General features: G+C 47.7%; 1 protein-coding gene across 1 annotated transcript in view; it reads left to right on the plus strand.

The window, feature by feature from the left end:
• The window catches only part of SETBP1 (SET binding protein 1), a 413,338-nt gene that overhangs the window by 203,726 nt on the left and 183,833 nt on the right, over window positions 1-25,779 (plus strand). Inside the window, exon 3 of the mRNA XM_004702964.2 lies at window positions 10,336-10,389. Coding sequence (XP_004703021.1) covers window positions 10,336-10,389 — 54 coding nt within the window. The remainder of the gene's footprint in view (window positions 1-10,335; window positions 10,390-25,779) is intronic.

Genomic DNA, 25,779 nt, shown 5'->3' on the forward strand with positions numbered 1-25,779 from the left:
AAACTATATGGTTGTCAAACAAGTGTGCTCTATAGCATTATGACAACAAACCTTGAAATGCCGTGATAACTGCCAGAATGTGACAGAGAGACTCCGAGTGAGCACATGCTTGCGGAGGAATAAGGGTGCGGATTGACTTACTCCTTGCAGGGTCGCCGGCACTCCACAAACTCACAATCATGGAGTCGATGCCGACCCATAGTGACCCTGTAGGACAGGATAAAACCACCCCTGTGAGTTTCCGAGACCGTAAGTCTTTGACACAACCCTTCAATTTGTGAAGCACCATTGAACGAGGTATACCTATGTACAACAAAGTAACGACTGTGCTGCGGTGCTTCGGGAAAGGGGAGCTGGGTATCTGGATGTCCTGATATCAGCTTCCTCTCAACCCACCTCATGAGTCTCAGGCTCCTCTGATGGGATCCAGGTCTGTTGAGGTACAATCTGAAAACGACTGTTCTCTGCCATTCTTGTGCGTGGTTCGTTTTGAAATGTCAGAATCACTCTAGGTGAGCCCAATGAGGATCCAACAATATTGCTTTTAGGTTCCGTTGAGTGAGTTCGCCTCACAGTGACCCTTTAGACAACAGAACAATGCCCGGTGCCGCACCGTCCTCATAATTGTGATCTTCCAGCCCATTGTTGCAGCCATACTGCCAGCCCAACTTGTTGAGAGCCTTCCTCTGTTGTGCTGCTCCTCTGTTTTACAAGCATGATGTCCTTCGCTGGACACTGGTCCCGCCTGACATCTTCCAAGTGCCTGAGACGAAGTCTCACCATCCTTGCTTCTAAGAAGCCTTCTGTCTATATTTCATCGAAGACAGAATTTTGTGTCCTTTTGGTAGTCCATGCTACTTTCAGTGTCTCCACCGGAACCATGGGACATTATACTATAGTAAAACACGACCAGTCTGGTCTCATTTTAATTCCCGCTCGTTAGTAGCCTCAAAAGTATGTAACCCGTTAGACCTCCATCTTATTCTTCTCTTGAGCTGTTCCATAAACAGGGACTTTAACATTATCTCCCCAGTTCCTACAAGGCTTGCCAGGTCATCATCTCACCCAGTGCCTCACATGCCAGCCGCCCCACCCCCAAATTCCAGTGTTACTCCATCCCAGTCCTGCTGAGCTGTACTTTGAAGCATCTTAACCTGTTTGGGAAAAATGCATGTAATTACGGAGAAGTTTTGAAAGAGCAGGGCAAGTTTCTATAGGTTCACCAGGTTCAACGAACATGAAACATGCCTCTTCGTCTCAGTCCTGGCTTAGGCAGCCGGAGGCCTCTTCTTTCATTAAATCCCAGTCATTGCAGCTGTAATCTGCAAGAGAATTAAAGGCATTCCCACCGAGAGGTTGAAGTCGCTGTGACTTGGACAGCCACCAGGTCTACGCAGTGCTGGGAGAGCCTGGGTATAGGTTAAGGTGACCAGACGGCCCACTTTTGGCGGGACAGTCCTGATTTTTAACAATTTTCCCCGTGTCCCGCGGCCTTTTTAAAAAGTCCCAATTTTTGGAAAGAATGCACGACAAACTAGGGTATATGGTTTTCGGCTGCCATGTGGCTATTTCGCCAGGATAGGAGTTTTATCAATGGTGTCCCGCTTTACCAATGTTAACATCTGGTCACCTTCGTATAGGTGGAAGGCTGCACACAGACCTCTGATAAAGGCAAGACAGAGAAGGTAAAAGCTCTTTTGGCTACACTCCAGGCTTGCTTAGAAGTATTTGCAAAGTTATTATTAGTCATCCTTGTTGCTTTTTGGGAAGGGAGCCCAAAACTAAGACAGGAGATGTCAGTGGTTTCAGATTTAACCTTTAAAAACCACACGAGCTGCAGGGGGATTCAGCGAAAAGGACACCTAGCCCAGCTAGGAGGGCCGCTGCCAGGGAGTAACTGAGTCTGTGACAGATCAGAGGCCAATGGGACTCCAGCTGCTTTTCATCCGTGCGTTCACCCCCCAAAGCCTGGCAGTTAGAGCTAGTTAGTGCCTTTGGAATTGGAAAGCTGTCGACCTTTAGCTTGGCTGTGGATTGGACTTCAGCCTCTCCAGGGTGGTGAACTTGTACAGCAGTCTGGGCAGCCATCGTTCTCAGTGAGTCCTGGTTTGGGGCAGCCAGAGGCCTCTTGTTTCATTGGATTCCTCATGGGGATGCAGTACCTGGCTAGCTCGGGGCCCACCCCTCTGTCTGGACCACTGGACATTCTTTGAGAAAGCCTGGGCAACTCCTTCAGAGTGTGTGCTTTGGGGGCTGGGCTGTTCCACCAGAGGCGAGAGAAGACCCTAGATAGAGTCATTTGCTTCTGTTTTCCATTGCTTTGGTCGGAGGGGTAGGGGCTGAGATACATTGTGATTTTAAAAAAATCATTTTATTGGGGGCTCATACAACTCTTATCACAATCCATCCATCCGTCCATTGTGTCAAGCACATTTGTACATTTGTTGCCATCATCATTATCAAAGCATTCGCTTTCTGCTTGAGCTCTTGTGATGTTTTAGTTGTTGTCCTTATCGTGGTCAATACTTGGGTGGCTTTGATGGCTCTCCCACTAGCGCCACCTTATGGTTCCTGCGTTTACCGCTGTCATCATGATGGTGGCACTGTGCTTTTCTGGGCCTGCTGTGAAGTCTTTGATTAAGAGACATGGGAGGAATCTTGGGGAATCTTCTACCCACACCTCTTGTGTTTATCAGCAGAGGCAACGGAAAGAAAGAGAGAGTGGAGGCCACTCATTCAGTGGTTGGGCTGTGGGGCTGGTTTGGGGCTGGTTTTGCTGCTCCGTTTCCTCGCCATTGGCTCACACTGTGTTGCTTTGTGTCCTGGACTGAGATGCTGAGCCCCTGAGAAAAAAATACCAAAGACGTCAGGCCCCTGTGAAGTGCAGCACTTAAATATATCGGGAAAGAAGGGAGGCACCCTCCTCTCCTGGTGGAAACTGTCTTCGTTAGTCTTCTTTCCTTTTTACTCTTTTAGCCTCTGGCATACATCGCAATTCTTCCCTTTCCTTCCAAAGCCTGTCAGTCTCCAGGTGCTTGGGTAGGTAGTACTTTAGTGGGGCCGAACAAAAATGACAGTTGTTGCCCAGTTCCCACTGGGTGAGCCACTTCGCCTCACTGGCCCTCAGTTTACTCTTTGTCAAGGGAACAAGTGGGACAGTGTGTGTCTATGATCTCTAGCGGCCTCAGGCCACCTTCCACGCAGTGGCTCTAACATATTTCTGTGAGTGGAGAAGGTGGGGTGGGATGGGTTCAGATTCCATCCTGCAGCCAAAGTAAAAAGCTAGAGGTAATTCACAGCATACAGGTACGAGAGGAAGGGGTGGGGCCTAAGTTCCCATTAAATGGGATAAGGAGGGAAAGGCAGATTGAAGAGAGGTAAAGTGGAACACGTATTTCAGGTCAATATAGTGCATTCATGTGCAAAGTTGAAAATGGATCGTTCGTTCTCCCTAAAACCATCTTTTCTTCTGTCTTTATCTGCTTACCTGTTGGTTCATCTGTCAATTTGCCCACCCATCCGTCCGTCCATCCATCCATCCATCCATCCATCCATCCATCCATCCATCCATAATCTCATTCTCTATCTGTTTTCCTGGCCTGCAGTGGGGAGGGAGGGCCTGGGAGGAGCAAATGGCCCAGAGCTCTTCAAGGTATCCCCGGGGGGAGCCAGGCTTTCATTTGTCCAGCTGCACGGCTTACGACTCAGATCCTTTTGGCCAGATGTCCAGCATGACCTCCATCCTCCCTCTTTTGTGCCTGTGACCGCTTCCCAGACACATGGGTCCTGTGTCAGCCTGAGGGGTTGATGGAGGTATATTAGGCCTCGCCCCGCCCAGCTATAGGTCAGCAGAAGGAATATTGTAATGGGAGAAGAGCAAGGAATATATGAAGCAGCCTGTTCCTGTCTCCTGCGTTGGGGAGGGAGGGGGGTAAGCTTCAGGAGGTACAGAGGGTAGCAGGCAGGAATGGTACTGTCTGCGAGGTTAGTCTTAAGCCCCGGCAGTAAGAAAGAGATAGTGCTTGCTGCAGGTGTACACTGGGTAATTTGGAGTGAGGGAAGCAAGGGAGGAGACCCCCTTTGAAGCATAGGTGGGAGGAAAACAGGACAATAGGATGCTTCTCCTGAGTCTGCTTTGCCTCTCTTCCCACCAAGCCTCCAATTGCCCTCCAGCCAGCTGCATCTTGGCTGCCCCATGCGTGTCAAGCAGAATAGTGCCCCATAGGACCTTGGTAGCTGGCTTTTCAAAAGGCCTTGGGGTACATTGGGCCCTCCAACCTGTGGGCTAGCAGCTACACGCATTAGCTGCTCATACACCCCTTCCCAGGGGGTCCAGGGATCCCCGGGTTCTCTGCCACCCTGCCCTGCCCCCTGAGCTCAGTGTGGCCAAAAGAAAAGAAATTTAATTTTTAAAAACCTTCACTTAGGATGACAGGGAAATTGTAATTCTTAAAAACGGACTCCAGACCTTTTAATATGTTGAATCTGGATTGTTCTAGAGAGCAGCAGGCCCTGTCGGTGGTGAACACGTCATGTCAGCAGCACAGGCTGCCAGGCTCCACCAGACAGGCAACAGACTTTTCTCTTCCCTTGACCTTGGCCATACAATCTTGCCAGCCCTTCTTCCCCAAACCAACTACACCAGCGGTTCACAACCTGTGGGTGGCGATCCCTTGGGGGACTCCAATGACTCTTTCACAGGAATGGCCTAAGACCATCAGAAAACACATATTTCCGATGGTCTTAGGAACCGAGACACTGCTCCTCTATCCGTCTCCAGGCCGTCTGCCTACCTGCAGATTCCTGACATAGGAGTACTGGCATGAAGACTGTTACCCATGCTACACCACGCTTCAAGACAAAATTTCATTGATTTGTAATTAGTAATAAATATTTCACACTATAGAATTACATATTGTTTTTATATCAATCACTATGCTTTCAATATGTTCAATTTGGAACAATGAAAATGCATCCTGCCTATCAGATATTTACATTATGATTCATAACAGTAGCAAAATTGCAGTTATGAAGTGGCAACGGAAATAATTTTATGGTTGGGAGTCACCACAACATGAGGAACTGCATGAAAGGGTCGCGACATGAGGGGGTTCTAGAGCCTCTCGCTGGGAGCTGCGCAGACATCTGGCCATTCTGAGCAAAGGGCGGCTCCTTCTCAGCACCTCAGTCTGAGGGAAGTGCTCCGGGCCCACAGCATGTGCCTGGCTCCGTCTTAAAGGAGCCCGTAGGGATTTGAAGTTCCCCAGGAAGATAGAACATCTTTGTTGAGCTAAGGCTGGAAGAAATAATGATGTAGAATGTCCCGAGTCTACGTTCCATAGGACAGATGGAATTGGTCATGCCTTAATCTCAGAACCATTGACGTGAGGACAACGTACCTCTTTTAAGATACTCTGAATGTTGTTGTAGTTGTCCATCCGGGATGTCAGAACTAGAAGAGAGCAGAGATTGTTAGCCTCGTGGCTGTAGCATACCTGGTAAACTGTGAAAAGGTGGTAGAAGGGTACATGCTAGCTTCATGCTCCTAGGACGAGGAGGCCTTCAAATGTGTTTTCCTATCTGGTGACAGATCGGTGGCCCTGTCCTGACAAAGGTCACTTCTATCTCACCCTGCATAGGTTAAGAGGCCCAGTTTTAATGGATACGTCCAGAAGAACAGATGGCCATTATGAACTGAATAAAAAGGTGCCTGATGGCCAGGTCAGGGTGATTCATTGAGGCATATTCTTTGTTATTACCTGTGGCTCATTTGATTTGTAAACTGCTGTAATCTGCCTGGTATTCATCTTAAATGTCTCAACTCCTCAAAAATGTATCCGCAGTGCACTATAATCCAGAGGTGGATTATTTTAGAAGAAAAACAAAAACATGCGCTTGAAGATGATAACGTTTGGCTTTAGATCCCAAAGACACACGCTCCTGGTATGAACCATGATTAGTAGGCACTGTCCAGTCAGGGCTCACTCTCAGTGACCCTGTGCACAGCCTTGGCTGCTGTGTGTGAACTTTCTTGGAGCTCCTGCATCAGTCCTGCTCATCCAGGATATCCTCTGGTTGGCTAACCCTCTGATGTACTAAACATGATACCCTTCTTCCCTCCCTCCTCCTGGTTCTTGACCATATGCTACCTCCTGAAGTAGGGGGATGTCAAAAAATGCTGATAGGCAAAGTGGCTCGGTGTCTTCCTCTCAGATTCTTCTCATGTTGTTCAACATTTTACCCATAAAAAACTTCATTCTAACAACTCGTGGGTTGAATTTTTTTCTTCCATTCTCTCAGCTGGAGAAATGCCAATCGTATTCTTTCCTTTGGGTTTCTAGCACCAGTTCTTTGCACGGTAATGCTACCTTCTCAACCCACCGTTGGAAATCTGTTCAGTTCCTTAACCTCACCACTTAGGTTCAGTTTAGCTGCTATACATTCAAGAGCTAGTTTCAAAATATCTTCTGACATCCATTTTGACCATTTCTTGATTTTATTTTTTAGTGATCATTTTATTTTTGCTTACTTCATGCTTGATTTTCTTGATGTCCTTCCTCAATGGGCCTCCACTTTAGTCTTTAGTGTTCCATGTGTCAATTTTATTTTATTATTATTATTTTAAATCATTTGATTAGGGGATCATACAACTCTTATCACAATCCATACATACATCAATTGTGTAAAGCACACTTGTACATTCATTGCTCTCACCATTCTCAAAACATTGCTCTCCACCTAAGCCCATGGCATCAGCTCCTGATTTTCCCCTTCCCTCGCCGGTCCCTCCTCCCTCATGAATCCTTGATAATTTATAAATTTTTATTTTGTCATATCTTGCCCTGTCCGACGTCTCCCTTCACACACTTTTCTGTTTTCCATCCCCCAGGGAGGACGTCACATGTAGATCCTTGTAATCGGTTCCGCCTTTCCAACCCACCCTCCCTCCACCCTCCCAGTATCACCACTCACACCACTGGTCCTGAAGGGATCATCCACCCTGGATTCCATGCGTTTCCAGTTCTTATCTGTACCAGTGTACATCCTCTGGTCTAGCCAGACTTGCAAGATAGAATTGGGATCATGATAGTGGGGAGGAGGAAGCATTTAGGAACTAAGGGAAAGTTGTATGTTGCATCGTTGCTACATCACATCCTGACTGGCTCGTCTCCTCCCCCATGTGTCGATTTTAGTCTTGAAATGGTCTCTACATTCAGGTGGGGCACCCTCAAGGGTATTTTGGGGCACTCGTTTTTATTTTCTTGAATTTGTTTTCATTTTCTTCAATTTCAAGACTTGAATGTGCATACGAGCAACTGATCATCTGTTCTGCAGCCAACTTCTGGCCTCTTCTGATGGTTGATCCTGAGTTTCCACAAATGTATTTGACTTGATTCTTAGGCATTCCATCCATCTAGGTCCTTGTGTGTAGTCGCCATTCTATTGTTGAAAAGAGATATTTTTAAGGAATAAATCATTGAACTTACAAAATTCTATTGTGCATTATCCAGCATTGTTCCTATTAGCAAGGCCATATTTTCTAAATACTTTTGTTTACAGTTTTTTTTATTCCTGATGCTGATTCTTAACAGTACACTTTGATTGCACGTTTGATCAATTTTAGACTGGAAAACTTGGTAAAAATCTTCAATGTTTTTCATCTTTGCCAGTAGTGTCTAGTACCTGAATTAGAATAATCATCGCGTTAAGTGGACTTCCCAAAAGGTGTGTTGTATTATCCTTTTATTGGCTGTGTTATACTTCAGAATAGATCTTAAAGAATTCTTGATAATCAATATGATTCGTCTTCAATTTATTATTCCCAATATTGTAGACCATGTGCTTGTCTTATGAACAGTAGCCAATACCACTACACTTCCATTCTCTGATGCCTAGGATATCAATCTCAAGTGTTCTTTTGTTTTTCACAAATTCCAATTTTCCAAGATTCATATTTCACCCATTCTATGTTCCAGTTTGTAATGCATAGTTTCAGTGATTGCGTCGCACTGTGAGTGGTGCTTTACCAAAACAAGGCTATTTCACATCCATGCCTCCGTTTCCATAAAATGGATAAGCATTTTAGACATGAGGGACTTTCAAGGATTAAAAAATGAAAATTAGATAAAGTTAGAAAGCAATCATGACTGTGTTGGGTAGCCACACTATCCTTAGTGATTACAATTCTCTCCTTCCTCCTTAGTGTCTGTGGGCAAGCATTTAGCAGCTGCACAGAGATCTCTGTGAGGTGGGCACATCAGTCCTTGTACATGGCTCACTGCCTCTCATTTCAGGTTCATGTCAGCCTCCACCCAACATGACCTCTTATTGATCTTCAGGGTTGACGCTCACACTCGATCACATGATCTTCTGCCTCCTCTCTCACATACTTAAGTCTTACCCTTTGACTAAATTGTAGGATCCTTGAAAGCTAGGCAAGGACTCCTTGTCTTCTTTGCTCTTGAGTGGCCCCCATCTCAGGGTAACCCCATGTCCCACAGGGTGAAATGCTGCCCAGCCCAGCACCATCCCTGCAATTGATGGGAGATCAACCGTTGTGATTCCCTAGGGTTTTCTTGGGCGTATTTTCAGAATAGGATCATCACATCTTTCTTCTAAGTCCATCTTAGATGCACTACAAAAGCCAATTCCCCATCCCAGCTACCATTGACTGATGGGTGGTGGCTGTGCTTAAGGTGCATTAGCCAAGAAGGGAACTTGTCTGCAGCGCAGAAGGTGAGAATTCCACCATTGACAACCACTGTGTCAAGGGCATGGCCTAGGTTTTATCATTGAGCATGGTCTTTGGTGCCATATCATGTCCCTTAAGGGATTGTAACTTGGCTGTTGAATTACAACCAGAGGGTCTCCACCTCTTTCTGTATCAGGATCCGGTCACCTTTTCCAGCCATTGTCCACATGGTAGATCTCCGCTCCCCACCCACCTTCCCCAGGGCTTGGGTAAGGGGAGATGGGATGGCTTTGGGATTTGCCACATCCTGGCTGCTCAGTCCCAGCTGTAACACCACTTCAGTGCCTTCTTTGTCGGAGTCATGGAGGGAGGTGAAAAGACCCAGTTGTGCTTTTCTGAAGGCGGCAGGCCCTGAAGCCCAGCAGGACTCCCTCTCTTTCCTGAACCAAACAAAATATTGTTACAGCAAACATGAAATCGTGCCTGTTTTTCACAGATGCTCTGCAGGTTTAACAAAGCTAGCAGCCACACTCCTTGAATCAAAATAAGCATCTGCCCCCTTTCTCTTGATATCCTGCACTTTCCAGGCATTTTTTGGAACAACAGTAACAAAGCTGATTATTTCAATTTTTCGGCACAAAAAAATAGGCATAGGCTTTTAAGGATTGATTTTGAGGGCAAATCCTGGGAGAAGGGCAAAACTCTAACCTTCCTCGCTAGTATTCATTAAACACAGAGGGGCAGAAAATCCAGAAAGCTGATGCGTAACCCTCGGATATTGTACACGAGTATCTAAGATGCCAGCTAGGAACACCTAAATAGTCCATTCAGTCTAAGACCTCCTGTCATCAAGGGAAACCGGAGGTGTGGGGATTTCAGAAGTGGGAGGCTATTTGTACTGGTCTGACTTAAAATAAAAAGAAAAGAAAACTCTCCCAGGGAAGATTGACCTGTAAGGGGCTTTAAAGGCAGTTCATCTTAACTTTTTTGCATCTTAGACTACTTTTCTAATAAAAAGAGAGCCAACTACCCCAGCCCTGGGTCAACGGATGCCTCCATAGACTTGCACCTACAGTCTTTGAATGAGACAGACTGCTGACTGAGAGGCAACCAGAATTAGCTCCAAAGAAAGGCCGAGCAGTGTCCTTAACAAAAGCCGTCCACTGAAGACCCTCTTGAAGCAGCATTTTACTGCAACACGCACGGGTCATCGTGGCCGTGATTCAGAAGTAACTCCACAGAAATTGATTGGACTGTTTTTGTTTTGTTTTCTATAGACTTGAGCGTAATTATATTTAACGTGTTAGGACAGTCATGAACCTGAAATGTCTCCCAAGTTCATGATCCCTAATTGCAGACTTTTTCAATGAATTGGTAATACAGAGGCCAGTAGAAGGTCAGGGAGGGCAGCGAGAGTGAACTAGGAAATCAGACATACGGTAGCAGGACCCCAGGTGAGAAGAAGGTCCAGTTCCTAGCGCAGAGACATCCTGTAGGTCCACACTTAGTCCCACGGCTCTGCTTCTGTGTGTTCCGGATCTAAGCTAGGGTGAGTCCACTGCTGGTTGGACTAGTTACCTTAGGGATACTGTGTGGACACTTTGAGCGCTGTCACTAAGGAAAACTCTCTTTTTCTTTGACAGCTTCTCGCAGCCAGTGACCTTGCAGCCAGTGACCTCAAAGGATTTCAGCCACAGGTAAGTCCCACGGATCCTGTTGTGCATTTTTGAAAAGTGAAAAGGTACCTGGTAGGGCCATGATCAAATGAACTTGGCAACAAGGATAGGGATTTGGAATTCCTGCCTCTAAACTCAACGTACCCTCCACGAGAGCTACCTGGTAGTTGCCCTGCCCCTCCAGTCCTTTCTTCCATCCTATGGAGAACAAGAGAGCCTCTCTCTGCGTTTCCTCCTAATGTGTCCTAGGCAGGGTTTGGGGTCAGGGAATCTAGACCAAGATCCTGGAAACAGTTGGGTAGTGGCTCAGCTGAAGAACCAAATCTTTGGGGTGGGATAGAGGGAGTCCTTTTATCTCCTGCTCTCTGTCTCTCTTGATTTCGGACAAGATGTTCATGTTTCTATAATCTTCGTTTGCAAATGCGCAGCAGCCATGATCTGGTGGCCAAGTGAATCTTACACAACTGTAGGAACTGATGATCTTGGTGAAGAAACAGGCCACCACTATCTCTGGCCAGCTCCTGCTGTGGAGGCTGCAGTGGGGAGGGGACAAACTCAAGAGAGCATGGTGAGGGCAGTGTGCAGAGTTCTTGGCCCTTCATTCCATCTAGGGAAGGGGAGTCACTGTCTACACACAAGCATGAAGAACCCCCGTACCCATTGACACGAACATTCCCTGGACACACAGAAGGCCTGGTCTTCTGCTCGAGACCCCGTGCTGCTTGAGCACGTATATAAAACAACAACCCAGCTGAAAGAACTGTGGCACTTGGGCCCCCCTGTGCCCGCTCTTCATTCTGAGACTTTGCGTTACCTTTCCAACCCCCTTCTCCCAAAGGCAATGCCTGCCTCAGGATCCCAGAATGTGGTTTCTTTGTGGGAAAATCCATCATAGCTGAACTCATGGCAGTGAACTTGGGAGAACAGAGTAAGAACTTTGCAGTAGTTTGACTTCCCTGCCACTGGGGATGGTTAACTCCTTAATTCCAATGTCACCTCCAGGGTCTCTCCGTGCCCGTTTTACGTGTTTCTCAGGTGGGGCATAGCCAGATAGGTGCTGTTCTACTGCTTGGCAAACTGAGGTTCTGGCCCCCGGTGAGAAATGGCCCAGGATTACACCGAGAGCTAGAGAGAAGTGCAATCAGTGGGAAGGGAGGGCCCAAAGGATGAGGGATAACAATGAGAGCACCCCAATGAGATAACAATGTCAGATGTTTTCATGGCAGATTTTTGATCCTTGGTCAGGGGTGCAGGGAGATTTAAAAATTGATAGTAACGCCTATACCAACCACGGCAAACTGGTCATTCATTAGAATCCTTAGGTATTCAAGCACACTTTCGGTTGAGTTAAAGAAATGGAAAACCCAAAGCCAAAGCAAGTCTGAGTTTATCCAGATACCACCCACACCCACCTCCACTTACCACAGCATCACCCCAGCTAGAGACTTTTTTAAATCTGAAAATGTATTGAAAAATGAAGAGAAGAAAGGCTTTTTTTGATCTCTGCCTGGCAGCTTGGAAAGGACTCATGGGGGGGGGGGCTTCCACACTTGGGGTGGATTTCTCTTCTGGTAATTTTCTGGATTGGCATAGTTTCCGTTAGAGGCACTCGTGTCCTCCGCTCTGTGTCTCGTTAGATAAACTTCTAGATGCTAGGTTTGAAATGAACGATGAAGTGCAGGAAAAGCTAGACATTGTTGGGGGGCACCCATCATATTTGAGAGCATGATGGTTGGCACGCCACTTCTGTGTGTCCGCAGACAGCCTCACCGAGTTTCTGGTACCAATGGTGCGCCCCCCCTCACTCCCCCACCTTCCACCCCCCCCAACCCCCGCTGCAGCTGGGTCTTTCCACATTGTTCCATTGGTATGTCATCCCCGCAAGGCTGGAAACATAAAGCATAATTTTTGACTGCAGGATGCCTGTTCCTGAGGCCAGGAAGTCCTGGGAATCTTGTGGCTAGGGTGTAGTGCCCAGATCAAAGTTAATTTTCTGGTCTTATTCCTCAATTAAAAAGGCCCGGATGTGTCTTACGTCCACATGGCCCTTTTGGATGCTTCTCCAAACAGAAACAGAAATCGGCCCACCGGCTCCAGCCGCGCCCTCCGGCTCGGCTCCACCCAGCTCGTGGCTTCTGTTCTTTTCCCTTCTCTCTTTGGCTTTGTGATGGAATGGACGTCTACCAGGATTCAGGGGCCTCTTCCCTTCCAGGAACTGTCACGAGCTTCAGGAAGGGGCTCACTGGGTCTCTAATCAGGCCTGTGGGCTTTCTCGCAGTCCACAGTTACCCCTTGTACGTAGGGGGCATTTTTTTGCCTGCTCCCCTCTTCCTTGAACCTGGTTCTTGTTGCAGCCTCTTAAGGAAATGCGTCCTGGTCTTCTCCCTAATCTTCCATGACTCTCAGCTTCGAAAGCGTGGAGCGCAGTGACCATATTGCCCACCGAGTTGGAATGTTCTCCCTCTTCATCTCTGGCTTCCTTTCTGCATCCAGATAGCGGAGAGGAAGGCAAGGGAGTGATTGTCTGCCTCGTCCCATGGTGATGGGTTTTGAACGACACTCTTCTTTGAAATAAACACCTGCCTTGCAAGCCTGCCGGTACTTTTGAAGGGATGAGATGGCAAAGTGTGGCGGCAGGGCTTTCCAGAGCTCAGCCTCCGCTTGGGACGGAGTAGGACTGTCCCTGGGGTCAGGAATGGGGCTAACAGGGGCTTTCTCCTCAGCACGTGTTAGGGCGCAGGTGGTGAAGGCAGCTGCAATGCACACGGAAGGTCCCCTGACTCTTCTTCTGAAGTCGTCCCACAATTTCACCTCTCATGGCTGCACCCCGCTCTTCTTTCCTGTGGAAAGCAAGTGTCCCGTCTCTCTCATCTTCAGCTGGCCTGAAATAAAGGACTGTCATCTTTCTGTGCCGGGCCATCCTCTCCAAGCCAGCAGGGAGCGAGAACTGCCAGCTCAGGCCTGCTGGTAGGAGCCCTGCAGCCATCTAAGGCTCTTTTCCACTGGGCTTTACATTCTGTCGCTTTCCCTCATTATCAGGCTGTGAGCTTTACTGCAGACATTGGAGAGTACAGAACCACTTGACTTTGCAACTTTCTAGTCTTCGTTCGTTCTACAGCGACATATACATTTGGGGGTTTTTGTTTGTTTGTTTTACATTGGGATCACATTCTGTGTGCTTTTTGGTTCTTTCCGTGTGTTAGATTGCATACTCCTCAGTCACCAAAAAACCCTGTGCAGGAGGGACTCTACACACCAGCTGTGATTCTTCACTACCCCTTGATGGTCCCTCCCTGCCTTTTCCTTTATTTAATCCCTTGTCTGCTGCCGGCCAGTCCAGTCCATTGGCTGGCTGAGTTCTCCAGCAGAAACCAAGACAAGGGCAAGGATCCAGCATCCTCACCCAAAATACAGATAGCCTCCAAGCCTTTGAGGCATTGATAGCTGTTTATTTTCAAGGTCCAACAGGGACAAAAAGCTTCCTTAAACCATGCAATAAAACATCCAAGAGTGAGTGCCCATGGGAATGCGTTGAATCCACTTGAAAAGGCTCAGGCTCAGGGGGATATGGTGGAGAACGAACCATGGCATCCGGCTGGGATGGGGCTGTGGCTTCTGCAGGCTCAGGGCTGCTGGACAAACCACTCTGCCAAGGACCATCCTTCACAGCAGCTAGAACTTTGTAAAGTCCCCGTGGTCTGAAAGGAGGGAGGAGACGCTACCTTAAGGAAAAGTGTACATTTCTTTCAAGTGTGCCCCATGCTAGGATTTTGGGAGAAAGATGTAAGAGCTGTCTTGTGTCAAGTAGTCACCATGCAAGGAGTTTCTACAGTTATAATTGTTATTGTGGCAAACACAACAAACAAAACTTGTTGTTGTTGAGTTAGTTCCTACTTATGGTGACCCAGCGGGCACAAGGTTGTGCAAGGTGAGTTGAGAACAAACCAGGACACACAGGAAGGTTTTCTTCATTGTGGAGAAAGCCGAACCTTTAGTCACGCGGTGGCCGTTTAATTCAAGGAGCATCTATGGGAGGCCTTTGAGTGATTCCCCTTGTTGCCCAAAAGCCCTTGCCCTGACAATTCCAGGATGTCCTGCACGAATAGAAGGTCTGTGCATAAGGGGTGTCGGGAATGAAGTTGGGCTAGGGTCAGAGGGGAGTAGAGTTGAATGAGGTGTGCAACTGAAAGTCTGAGGCTGGAGCTCCTGGACCTGACTGGCTGGGGAAATGGAGGTTCTGCTGAATAAAAGGGCTGCGCAGAGGAAAATGCAGGTTGGAGAGGCAAGGCGCTTATTCGGGCCCCTACTGACCCCGTCGGGCAGAGTAGAAATGCCCACCTAGGGTTTCTGAAGCTATAAATATTTGTGGGAGCAGAAAGCCTCATCTTTCTCCCTCAGAGCGGCTGATGGATTCCAGTTGCTACCCTTTTGATTCATAGTCTAACATGTAACCCACTATGCCACCAAGGCTGTTAATGTTATTCACTACTGCTCCCAGAAGACGACCTACTTAATTGGCTGGTACATGGACTGCATCGCCTGGCTTCAGGAATGAGGGTGATCCCATGACTTCCTATTGCTCAGGCTACCGAAGAGGAAGTATGTGCCGTCACCTTCACGGGTCCCCTCCAGGCTGGACTTAGAGCCGCTGCCTGTCTTACTCTCTTCAGAGTGTGGCCTGCAGACCAGACCTGTCAAGGAGATGCTGCCGGATGCTAATGAGACAAATACAGCAACACAGGTTGTTGGGAAACTTTTAGAGCAATGTGATGTCTCCATGAAGCCCAAGCGTATGATCATCTGCCTGCATTTATTCCTTTATGACATTTTACCCAAATGGCTCTCTACAAATATGGACTGGGGGGAAAAGTGCCAGCTCCTTCCTCCAGGTTCATTGGGGAGGCTCTGTCCCAAGGGTCCCGTGTTTGCATTTCTTGTTTTATTGCAAGTGTAGGATCTGGCTTCTGGCTTCTTGTTCTCCTCTTCATCTGGGAGCTCCGTGAGATGTGTGCATGTGTCATGAATCGTGCTTTCCAGCCCAAAGGAGAAGGAAAAAGCTTCTACCTTTAAAGGTGTTTGTCTACCTTTGTTCAGATGCCTGTACAAAATAGGAGCCTTTCTCCATAACTCTTAAAGCCAACCCAGTTTATTTTTTCTTACCAGCCAAGGGCATCTGTGATCATCACAGATGTTTTCAACACAAATATTGGCTCATAGGCATCCACACACCTTACATTGAAGCCCAAATTGACACGATGGGTTTTCTTCGTGAAACCAGCAGTTTCAGACTACCCTGACAGTGTTTTCACTAGCATTTTGGGTTTTGGGTATTGTTGTTGTGTACCTCTCTCTCCTCCACCTTTTCTTACAGCCAATCTTGGCGTGTGGTCCTGGGAAGAGAGGTTTCTCCAGGTGTTTCCAGAGAATGTAAAGTCTTCATAAATTCTCCTGGGATACTAACTCTCTTTCAGACTGAGAGAATATTTTGTTCTTAAATTTGCTTTCCCAAGATGTTTTGACCAGCTGAGGGCAACACACCGGTGGGCCTGCCTTAAAGCACATGTCATGTGCAGAAGTTCACAGAAGGGAACTTGATAGATGGGTGGCAGAGAGGTGTTGGGGAAAGGGGGGGGTGATTCATACCCTAGAAAGAGTTTTCTGTTTTATAGAAGGAGCCCTTATAAGTCATCCCCACTAATAAAGTAAAACATGACTTAACCTTTCAAAAAATGATTTAAGCTCTGCTTTTCAGTATCAAAGTGTGAATCAAGCAAGGCCAACAGCCAGAGGGGACTGGGTTTGAATATCACACTCTTCTAAGTAGAGTTTCCTCATCTAAAAAAAACCAAAAACGAAAAAACAGGAGGCGCAGGAATAAATATATTAACAAGAGTGTAGGATTAAATGATTTCTGTTATCCCCAGAGACCCAAATTGCTTAATTACTCTGGGATCCCTATCATTGCCATCTTCCATGTTTCTAGTTTTGACTTGTTTTAGTACAACCAGTCTTAAGTGTGAGCTTTAAAAAATATAAATCTGTGATTCTGCTCCCTTGATGCTTAGTCACTGATGCTTTGTGATACTCCTGTGTTGATTAGTGGCTTCCCTGATGAGACCAGATTACCCCTTCACCCTCCCCCAAAGTGTCGCAGTCTGAGAAACCCACAGGGACAGTTCTTCTTTGTTCTTTAGGGTCGCGATGAGTTGGCATTGACTCGTTGGCAGTGAGAACATTATAGAAAGATATATCACTGCGTTATGTACATTTCTAAGGTTAGTTCCTATGGATTCATGTGATTCCATAGGCTCCTTTTAGGGTTTAAAAGAAGATATTTTCTTTCTTTCTTGTTTCTTAACACAGTTTTATTGACATGTAATTCATGTCCGATATAATTCAGCGGTTTAAGTACATGAGAAAGAATTGTGCAGTCAACATCACAATCAATTCCAGAATAGTTTCTTCATGCTTGAATCTATTATTATTAGCTCCCCGCTTCCCCTCAAACCTCCCCTGCTATAACCTTAAACGATTAATCTAGTTACTGTCTCTATTGATGTAGCTCTCCTGGATTTCATATAAAGAAAATCATACAAATAAAACTCCAACAATCAAATAAAATACAGAAAATCTTCAACTCTAACGAAAGCCAAAAACAATGAAATCGAGGACACGTTAAAAAAATGGGTCCAAAGGAAAAACAGAGGGTAAGATGTTCACTGTTGACCTCCCTCTATCTGCAGCAATCTCCTTCCGTGTGCACTCTGTGGGAGGCCAAGCCTATTTGCATTCTTGGTCAATGGGGCTTCAAGGGAAGCCCCATCCATGTGGGGTCCCTGAGAAAGGATTTGGGGCTTTCAAGCTCATCCATAGCCTTGAGATTATGTTGTTTTTGTGTTGTTGTTTTTTTTTACAACTTCTTTAGCGGGAACTTTCCAGACATCCCATGGGAGGAAGAAGGCCTGCCTCTCCAACAAAGAGGCACTTTGCCCTTTGACAGAGTTCTTCCTATACTGTAACCTACTGCCTGGCTCACCTGTCAGTCCTAGGGTTCTCCCACCCCCACCCCCCACCCCACTCAGCCCCTTCACTGCCATCATGTCCCAGACCAAAGGGATCGATTGAGAGGTGTCCGAAGAGCCCAATAGGAGAGGAATCCTCACAGTGGAACAGCTTGCAAGATCCCAAGTGGTGCGGTCCTGCCATCTGCCTGCTCGTGCTGGGAGGCTGTGTTACGTCTGCAAACAGCCTCCACCGTGCTTTCTGATACTAGCTGATAATGACTGGCCCCTCTCCTCCTACCCAGCACTTGCATTCCCATCTACAGCTCCCACCTTCCTAAACAGGCATGCCACAGTGGGTGGCAGAACCAGGGTTTCCAACAGGTGTCTCATGCCAACAAAGCAGGAGAGGAGGACCCTTTATCTGTGGTGGTCCTGAGGACTGGGAAGAGAAGGAGTGGCTGCTCATTTAGTCAAAAGACAAAACCCACCCCCTCGGTGGCCTCCCTGAGTCAGCCGAGAGAATGGTTATCACCACTCAAGTTATCACCACCCAAGTTAGAGGCTTGGGGCACTCATTTGAGGTCCATACTAGTAGGTTTGAATCCCAAGTCTACCCCACAACTACCTGTGTGCTTACCTGGTGATGTCGCTGAGATTCCTCTTCCGTTAAGGAAGGATGCCCATAGGTCTGGCATTTTGAGGAGATAAGTGTGCCTGGTGCTCAGGATACACTCCACAAAGGTCAACTATAACGTTTACTACTCTTTGGAGTTACCTAGTTGAAATTGAACCGGGGCCCCTGAACTCAGGGCTGTAACACAGACGACAACCTTCCAAGACTGGAATTGGAGAGTACCCCAAGAGGGGGTGGGGTGGCAGGGAGTAGGTAGGAGGTTTAAACAACAACCAAAGTCTACAAAAGCTCCAGTTCTCACCTGTCATCTCCAACAATCTGTTCATGACTCTTGCCAACCGACATGAGCAGTGACAGACACTCTGGCGCTGCGTCAATGGCCCTGGAAGAGGACCAGGTAGAGAAGAGATCTGCTAGATTCGGTTCCCAATTTTTTTTAGTTTACTGCCCCCCTTTTAGGGACAAAAAAAAAATCTACTTAGCACTCCCCTGGCAATTGAAAACAGTTTTTAGTCTAGCCCATCCTCCAAGATGTTAAGTGTAGGTATCTGCTTGTGCAGTTGCCCTCTGGGTCTTCTAGCACCTGTGTGGGTGGAGATGGGGTGGCGGTGGGGGTGGCAGTATTGCCACTTTGGGAAACTTTGGGCAGAGGGTTGGGTGGGAATTGTGTAGCTGGGAGGTAAGTTGATTCCAACTCATAGTGACCTCATGTGGTAGTAGAATTGCCCCAGGGGGGATTTTTCAGCTGTACTCTTTCTGGGACCAGAGGACAAGGTTTTTCACCGCTCATCCTTTGGATGGGTTTGAACAGCTAACTTTTCCCACTGAGCGTGTAACCATTGAACAACCAGGGCTCATTAGAAGAATCTAGGTACAGGGATTTAATTGCCCAGAAAAAAAATCAGTAAGGGACTATTATCAAAGGGTGTTTGCATGGTTGCTGTCCAGAGGGACTGTATTAGACCTTGCAAGTATTTCAGGATTTTTCACTCACAAATGCCATTGTTTCTGTGTTAAAGATGAGACAAGGGGTTATTGAAGGAGCACTGGGCTCTAGGTTTAGTGGACTCCCGAGTGAGATGATGCCTGTGGAAGAAAGGCACCCGGACCACAGATTGCTGGCCTCCAGCCGGCGCACCTACACCCTTGACGACATGCTGACCAGGGAAGTTGCTGGCTGATGAGAAAAAGAGGCATCAGTGCCCATATGGAAGCCTTATCTGTGTTATGAGACAACACAGCTGGCTAAATTTGGCTTTCCCTCTGGGTCCACAGATAGAGGGAGTCTCTGGGAGATGGGGATGGGTGGATCTAGAAGAAGAATCTACGTCCTTCCCGCAACAACTGGATGCTCAATAAGTGCTGTATTTGTAGGATCCATCCTAGGGAAGTGTGTTGACCAGCACTTAGTTCCCAAACAAAAAAGCATGGGTTAGAATGCAGATAGTTTTCAATGCCTTCGTGTGCCCTTGGCCTTAGAACATCTCTTTGCTAACCTGCCTTATTCTTTGAGCTAACTAGCTTTGCCAGCCGTTTTCAGGATGCCCAAGTCTTTTGGCATATCCTTATCTTCCACCACTATTGATAGTAAGTAGTAAAGTTGAAAGCTCTTGTAGCTCAGCTGCCCCTTGGGAGAAAGACGGCTGTCTGCCTGCCTCTGCAGTAAAGGTGATCGCACTGATAACCCAATGATGGCAACTCAGCTCTATTCGCCAGAGTCAGTTTGAGTCTGAATTGACTTATGTCAGTGGGTTTCTTTTAAGTAGGAGTTTTAGGGCAGTCCCTGGGTGATGCACATAGTTAAGCATTCAATTATTAGCCAAAAAAAGTTGGTAATTTTGCAAAGGCAATATTTTATTTAATGTGGCTCTTTGATCCAAAATCTCTTAACTGCTGCCAAATGGCCTTTCGCTGCATGAGTCTGATAAGCAAGTGGGGGTCTCATAAGATACTGAGAGGATTCACTAGTGAGTAATTTCAAAAAGGATTCCCGGTCTTCTGCGTATAAAATAAGCCCTTTGAGAAGCAGGGGCGGGGGTGGGGTGGGGATCTTATTCCCAGCAAGAGCCAGTGGAGTGGACTTGAGATCCACGTGTCCTCCTTCATCCAGAGGACAGCTATCCCATCAGAGGAGCAGCAGCAGAACCAGGAGCCGCTGCATGGAACCAAGGATAGACTTCCCAACCCACGGAGCCAGGAAAGCTGAGTAAGTCTGTGCAGGAGGCTAGCTTGCAGAGGGAGGGGCCTCTGGGCACTGAATGGGGGAATTTCAGGTTGCTGACCCAAGGAGCTTGAGCCAAGTGCCCTCAGGTTGAGGCCTGTAGTCAAGTGGTATCCCCCTTTGGGCATTTCTTAGCAGACCAGAAAGAACTTTGTGATGCGTCCTGATAAGCAACTCCAGGCTTGACAACCTGTTAACTTCCCTAAGAAGCCCTTTACTCATGAACTCTGTCTGTGTAGCTGTGACAGTGGATGTTAGAGAATTGGGAAACCTAATAGCGGACACTAATTGAGACAACACTTTAACCCATCCAGTGGCATCTCAGAAAAGAGCCCTGGCCATCTGCTTCTGTAGTGGTGCCACTCCACATGCATGAGAAAGTGAGGGGTGGGGTGGCACAAGTTGGCATCGTCTCAACAGCAGCTGACAAGAACAGCAAGCCTGGCCAGCACGTCTGGAAGTGGCGTGAGATGCCCCCAGTTCTGAGTTCCATCATTGTCTGTTTTCCTCACCTGGAGGGAGCCCCAGGGCTTGATCTGGCCTCTGGTCCACAGTGGCTGAGGGAGGGCTCGGGATGGGTAGGAGGAGCAGTGAGTGCTGAGACAAGAACTGCCTGGGAGATGTCAGCCTGCAGCCATTCAGAGGGACTGCGTGTTTCCTTCTTGATAAACTCCAGCAGAAAAGAGCAATCAGCTCAATGAGAGCTGGACAAATTAAATGGCTGCGTATTATTTCAAAGGAGAGCTCAGGCGGCATCAGAAATTCCCCATCAGCTGTAATAATGCCAATTACTTTGCCAACTGCAGATTCCACTGTGATGTGTTTAGTGCCATCAGGCGTTGGACTCTTGTGGGGGGCCTGATGGGTTTTGTTTACTCTGAATGCACATTTGTGGAGCGGCTTTTGCAGGAAGGCTTAGAGCTCTGAATGTCCTTCTCACTGTCCGGCTTCCCAGGCAGCTGAGGAAGATTATCTGGGCCAGGCGGGCCTGGCCAGGCGGGGCTGTCTGGACCCAGCGCCCTCTCCCTGGAGACTGGCCTGGGATTTAACTTACAAAGAGCACAGCAGGGCTTGCTAGCGCTTAGTGAATGTGGTGATGGTCAGAAAACCTCTCTGTAGATGAAGCAAGCCAGTTAATATATATTTCTGATTACGAGCAAGGCTTCTTGGCATGTTGAGTACTGGACAGATCACCATTAAGCAGCAATAACAAACATGCCGCAATGGGCGGAGGGAACCCGCCAAGAGTTCATTAAGCCTTAAATACTGACAAATGGAGGTGCAGGGGCTTTCACTGTCTCCCTTTGGAGACTCGTTTGGTTGAACGTCAAACCCACAGATCATTGCAAACAAGGGAAGAGAACACAAGAGAGGAGATGCACGCCCCACCCCCGCCCCAACATTTCTGCAAGGGAACTGAAATGTGGTGGTTTCAAATCGGATTCCTGTTTACTTTGGGTTCCAAAGAAATGGATGGGTGTTGGGTTCCAGCTACTCTGAGGAGGGAGGGGTCTGCGATGATTCTCCATTCCCACTCCCAGTCATGGAAGGCGCTGATCAAGGGCATTTACTGCGCACTTGGGCCTGACTGACAGCTCCAGTGGCTGTTGGGGGTTGGGGGTGGTGGAGGAGTCTGGGGAAGGGCAGTAAGGGGTTGGTGGGGGATGGGGGAGCCAAAGAGTTAAAGGCTGATGTGATTCCACGAGTGTTCAGCTGTCACCTGAGGCCAGAGTCCGGAGGAGAATGGGACGCTATTCTCTTCCCTCTGCTTGGTGACAAGCAGCCTTTTGTGTCTTCTGTTTTCTCTTCATCTGCCCCTTTCTCTTTCACGTGGCTAATCAAGGCTGTTTCCCCTGCAGAAGCGTGGACTCTCCTGAATCCAAAAGCAGCAGCCAGTGCCTCCAAGGACTTTGGTTTGATTTGGGCCCCAGGCTCCTTGACTCCCCAGACCCTTTCTCTTCCTGTTGCTGGGCACTCTCCTGCTGTCCACAAGGCAGGGCCAGGCAGGTCCTGTTTTAGACAGGAAGACAGACAAATCCATTGAGGGCAGGGAGCTAGGTGAGAGGGATATCAGGTTAGCGTGGCAGGGCTCATGGTGTGGCCGTTAGCAGTCCTGCAGAGTGAGTGAGTGAGTGTGTGTGTGTGTGTGTGTGTGTGTGTGCGCGCTTTCTCTATAAGAGGTATTTCAGACAGTGCCTTCGGCCTGACACCAGGGCTTCTGCAGTCAGCAGCTGTTCAGATAATGCTCCTGGCTCTCTGATAAGAGTCAGAGCTTGTCCCCTGCCCACCCTTAGGGACAGGCAGAGCCCTCCGAAATCATGAGATAACATAGGAAGCAGTCAGTGCAAGCAAGGGCATCGACTCACACCACATGCTCAGAGTATCTGTCACTCCTCCATGGATGGCAGAGGGGTGAGGCTTATCCTACCTCCCCAGTAGCACAGATTGGAAAAGGTTCAATGGTCTCCTTGTCTGTGTGGAGAGACATTTGTTCACCCCTGAACTCAGATGGCAAGGTCCAGTGGCCCTCCCCAGAACCACAGCTCACCCTTGGGGACCCAGCTTCTACCATGAGTGAGATGTGCCATGCCAGGATTCATCAAAAGCAATCTCAGTGGGATGTGAGTGTGTGCCTGCCCTCCTAAGACCAGGGCAGGCCTCAGCTGCATTGATGTAGCTCAGTCACGAGAACAAACTCTCTTTGAAGCAAATGTGCTTTCCCCATCTTCCTCCACAAGATCTTCCACCTCTTCGCCACCCCCACCCCCAATGCCATACGCAATCCATTGCTTTGGGAAACTTGGCTTTTCAACCAATCCTACTGACCCACATTGATCTAGATGACCAGTAACCAGCTAATTCACCACCACTAAGTACATGCCCTTCTTCCAAAAGCTATAGCCAGGGAAACATCTCTTTTTAGTCCCTATGTCCCCTGTACTCATGAAATTAACAGGACCACAGCTACAAGATACGAAGCAATATTGTGGCTGTCAGCTTCCACGGACTTGGGCTCTGACACATGGTGACTCCATACATGACCGCATGCAATGCTGCCCATCGTATGCCAGTTTCATGATGAGTTACAGTTTGGATCATTGTGATCCACATCAAGATCATTGCTGACTTCAGATGGATCTTGGATGAAAGTGGAGTATGCCCCAAAGATGCCTTTCTGTGTTTTGTGGACCGTACAAAGGCATTCAGTTGTGTGGACCATACGAAATTATGGATATCATTATGAGTAATGAGAATTCCTACAACACTTAATTATGCTCAGGCAGAATCTGTGCATAGATCAAAGGGCAGTTTGTCAAAGGAACCAGGAGATATCACATGGTTTCAAATCAGGAAAGAGATCATTGCATAATTGCACCCGACTGACATCATCCTGGATGACGAGCAAATAAACCAGGGCACTGCATTCTATGACGAAAAAAGTGGCATCAGGACTGAAGGAAGACTCATCAGTGGCTTACGGCATTCAGCTTACACATCCTTGTCTGCTGGCTGCAAAGAAGACTGGAAGCCCTTATCGATGATGGTCAGAGACTGCACGCTTCAGAGGGGATTGCGCCTCAGCGTAAAGAAAGTGCACGTCTGTGTAACTGGACCAGTCGACAACCGCACGATAGATGAGAACAGAGTGAAGTTGTCCAGGGTTTGGATTTCCTTGGCTCCACCACCAAACGCCCATGGAAGCAGCATCCAAGAAACCAAAGGAAGTGTTGCATTGGGTAAATAACCTGCCCAAGCCTCTTTAAAGCATTAAAAAGCAAAGAAGTCGCTTCGAGGACCAAAGTCCACCTGACCCAAGCCATGGTATTTTCATTTACCTCATCTGCATGCAAAAGGTGGACTGTGAAGGGAGAAGACTAAATACTCGATGCCCTTTAAGGATGATGTTGGAAAACATTTGAATATAGCATGGGCAGACAGAAGCACAAACAACTCCATCTGGGAAGAATTACAGCCAGGATGCTCTTTAGAAACGGGGCCAGCAGGACTCCACTCTGACATGTGATCAGGAGAGACCAGTCCGTGGAGGAGGACAGCCTGCATGGTAGAGGACCAGTGAAACCAGTGGTAGAGGAAGGTCCTCCATGACATGGATTGACCAATGACTTCAAAAGTGGGCCCGGCATAGGTTGCGAGGATGGCTGGCCTGGGCAGTTTTACTTTTGGTTGTACATCAGGTCTCTGTTGGTCAAAGCAACATCCACGGCACCTAACAACAGTATCCTGGGGGGCGGGGGCACCAGAAACCTGTGAAGTCGCCTATGGAGAGTAGCTCCATGTGACAGCAGTGGAGACTGGGCAGATTGAGTGATTTGCTCTAAGGCCTAAGAAGTCACGTGGTGAAGGGACCACCTGGAGAATCAGACCAAGACCTTGACTCCAAGGCCCTTTTTGCCTCAGCGCCATGAATGGAAGACAGTGACACTGCTGATTCTGTAGTCCTGTGGTGTCTCTCTGTATTTGGGAACTAGATGTAGAAAGGATTTGAAATTCCTGCTAAACTAATTACTCCCGCAGGAAAACTAGAACCAATGGGAATTGGCTGAAAGGAGCAGATTTCCAGTTTATTTAGGAATAATTTCCCAGCAACGGAATGAACCTACTCCCCTGTGTCTAGTTAGTGCCCGGTCCCTAGGGGGCTCTTAGCTGGCATCTGTAAGGAAGGTGATGTCGCCAAGGCTTTTCTGCAGTTTCAGGGTCAGGGAGATCTGAGATTGAGTGTCATCTCCTGCACTTTCTAGCTGTATTCACTTCATCAGGTTAGATACCCTAGCTGACCCTCCCTTCTCTCAGGTATACAATGGCGGGAACAATACCTCACCAGGCACGATTGTTGAGCTCGCACAGAAGGGACTCTGCTCAACACAAAGAGCATCCTCAGTCAATGTGAGTTTTTAAGACCTCTTCAAGGCTTCGCATGCCAGGTGTCTCCTCTTTCCCTGCTGCCTCTGCTCGGTGAGGCGGGCCCTTTGAGTGGCAGCATTCTGCCCTGAGCCCCAGAGGTCGCATTAAAGCCAGCTTTGTGTCTAGACCTTTTGTAAAGTCACTTCGGATTCAGAAACCAAAAGAAAGTCATTGGAAAAATGAACTGGAATCCCCAGCCACTCTTGAGTCATTCAACAGCACGCCATCAGGGAAAACGGGTTTTTTTTTGGTGTGTTTGTCAAAAGACGTGTCGGCGAAGATACTCTTGTTCAAATACAGCCTCTTTCTGTGCACCGCTTCCAGTCGTTGTGGCACCTTGTTTCCAAGTAGAGATGGTTCACGTGTGCTGAGTGTCCTGAACGTGTTTATTAGTCCAGTGCCAAGGTATAGTATGGCCAACGTATAATAACTTCCATATATTATCATGCATTTATGGTTATGGAAGGAATACAGGTTAACTGTAGAAAATTAGACAATCAAAAGCATAAGGAAGGAAATTAAAATTCACCTAAAATCTCACACCAGGGATGAACACTGCTAACAGTTTGGGGATATATTTTCTGGACTTTGATCTCTCTCTCTCTCTCTCTCTCTCTCTCTCTCTCTCT

This window comes from Echinops telfairi, unplaced genomic scaffold, assembly GCF_000313985.2.
Source record: "Echinops telfairi isolate 266 unplaced genomic scaffold, ASM31398v2 ScPeMD7_7400;HRSCAF=8409, whole genome shotgun sequence".
NCBI lineage: Eukaryota > Metazoa > Chordata > Mammalia > Afrosoricida > Tenrecidae > Echinops > Echinops telfairi.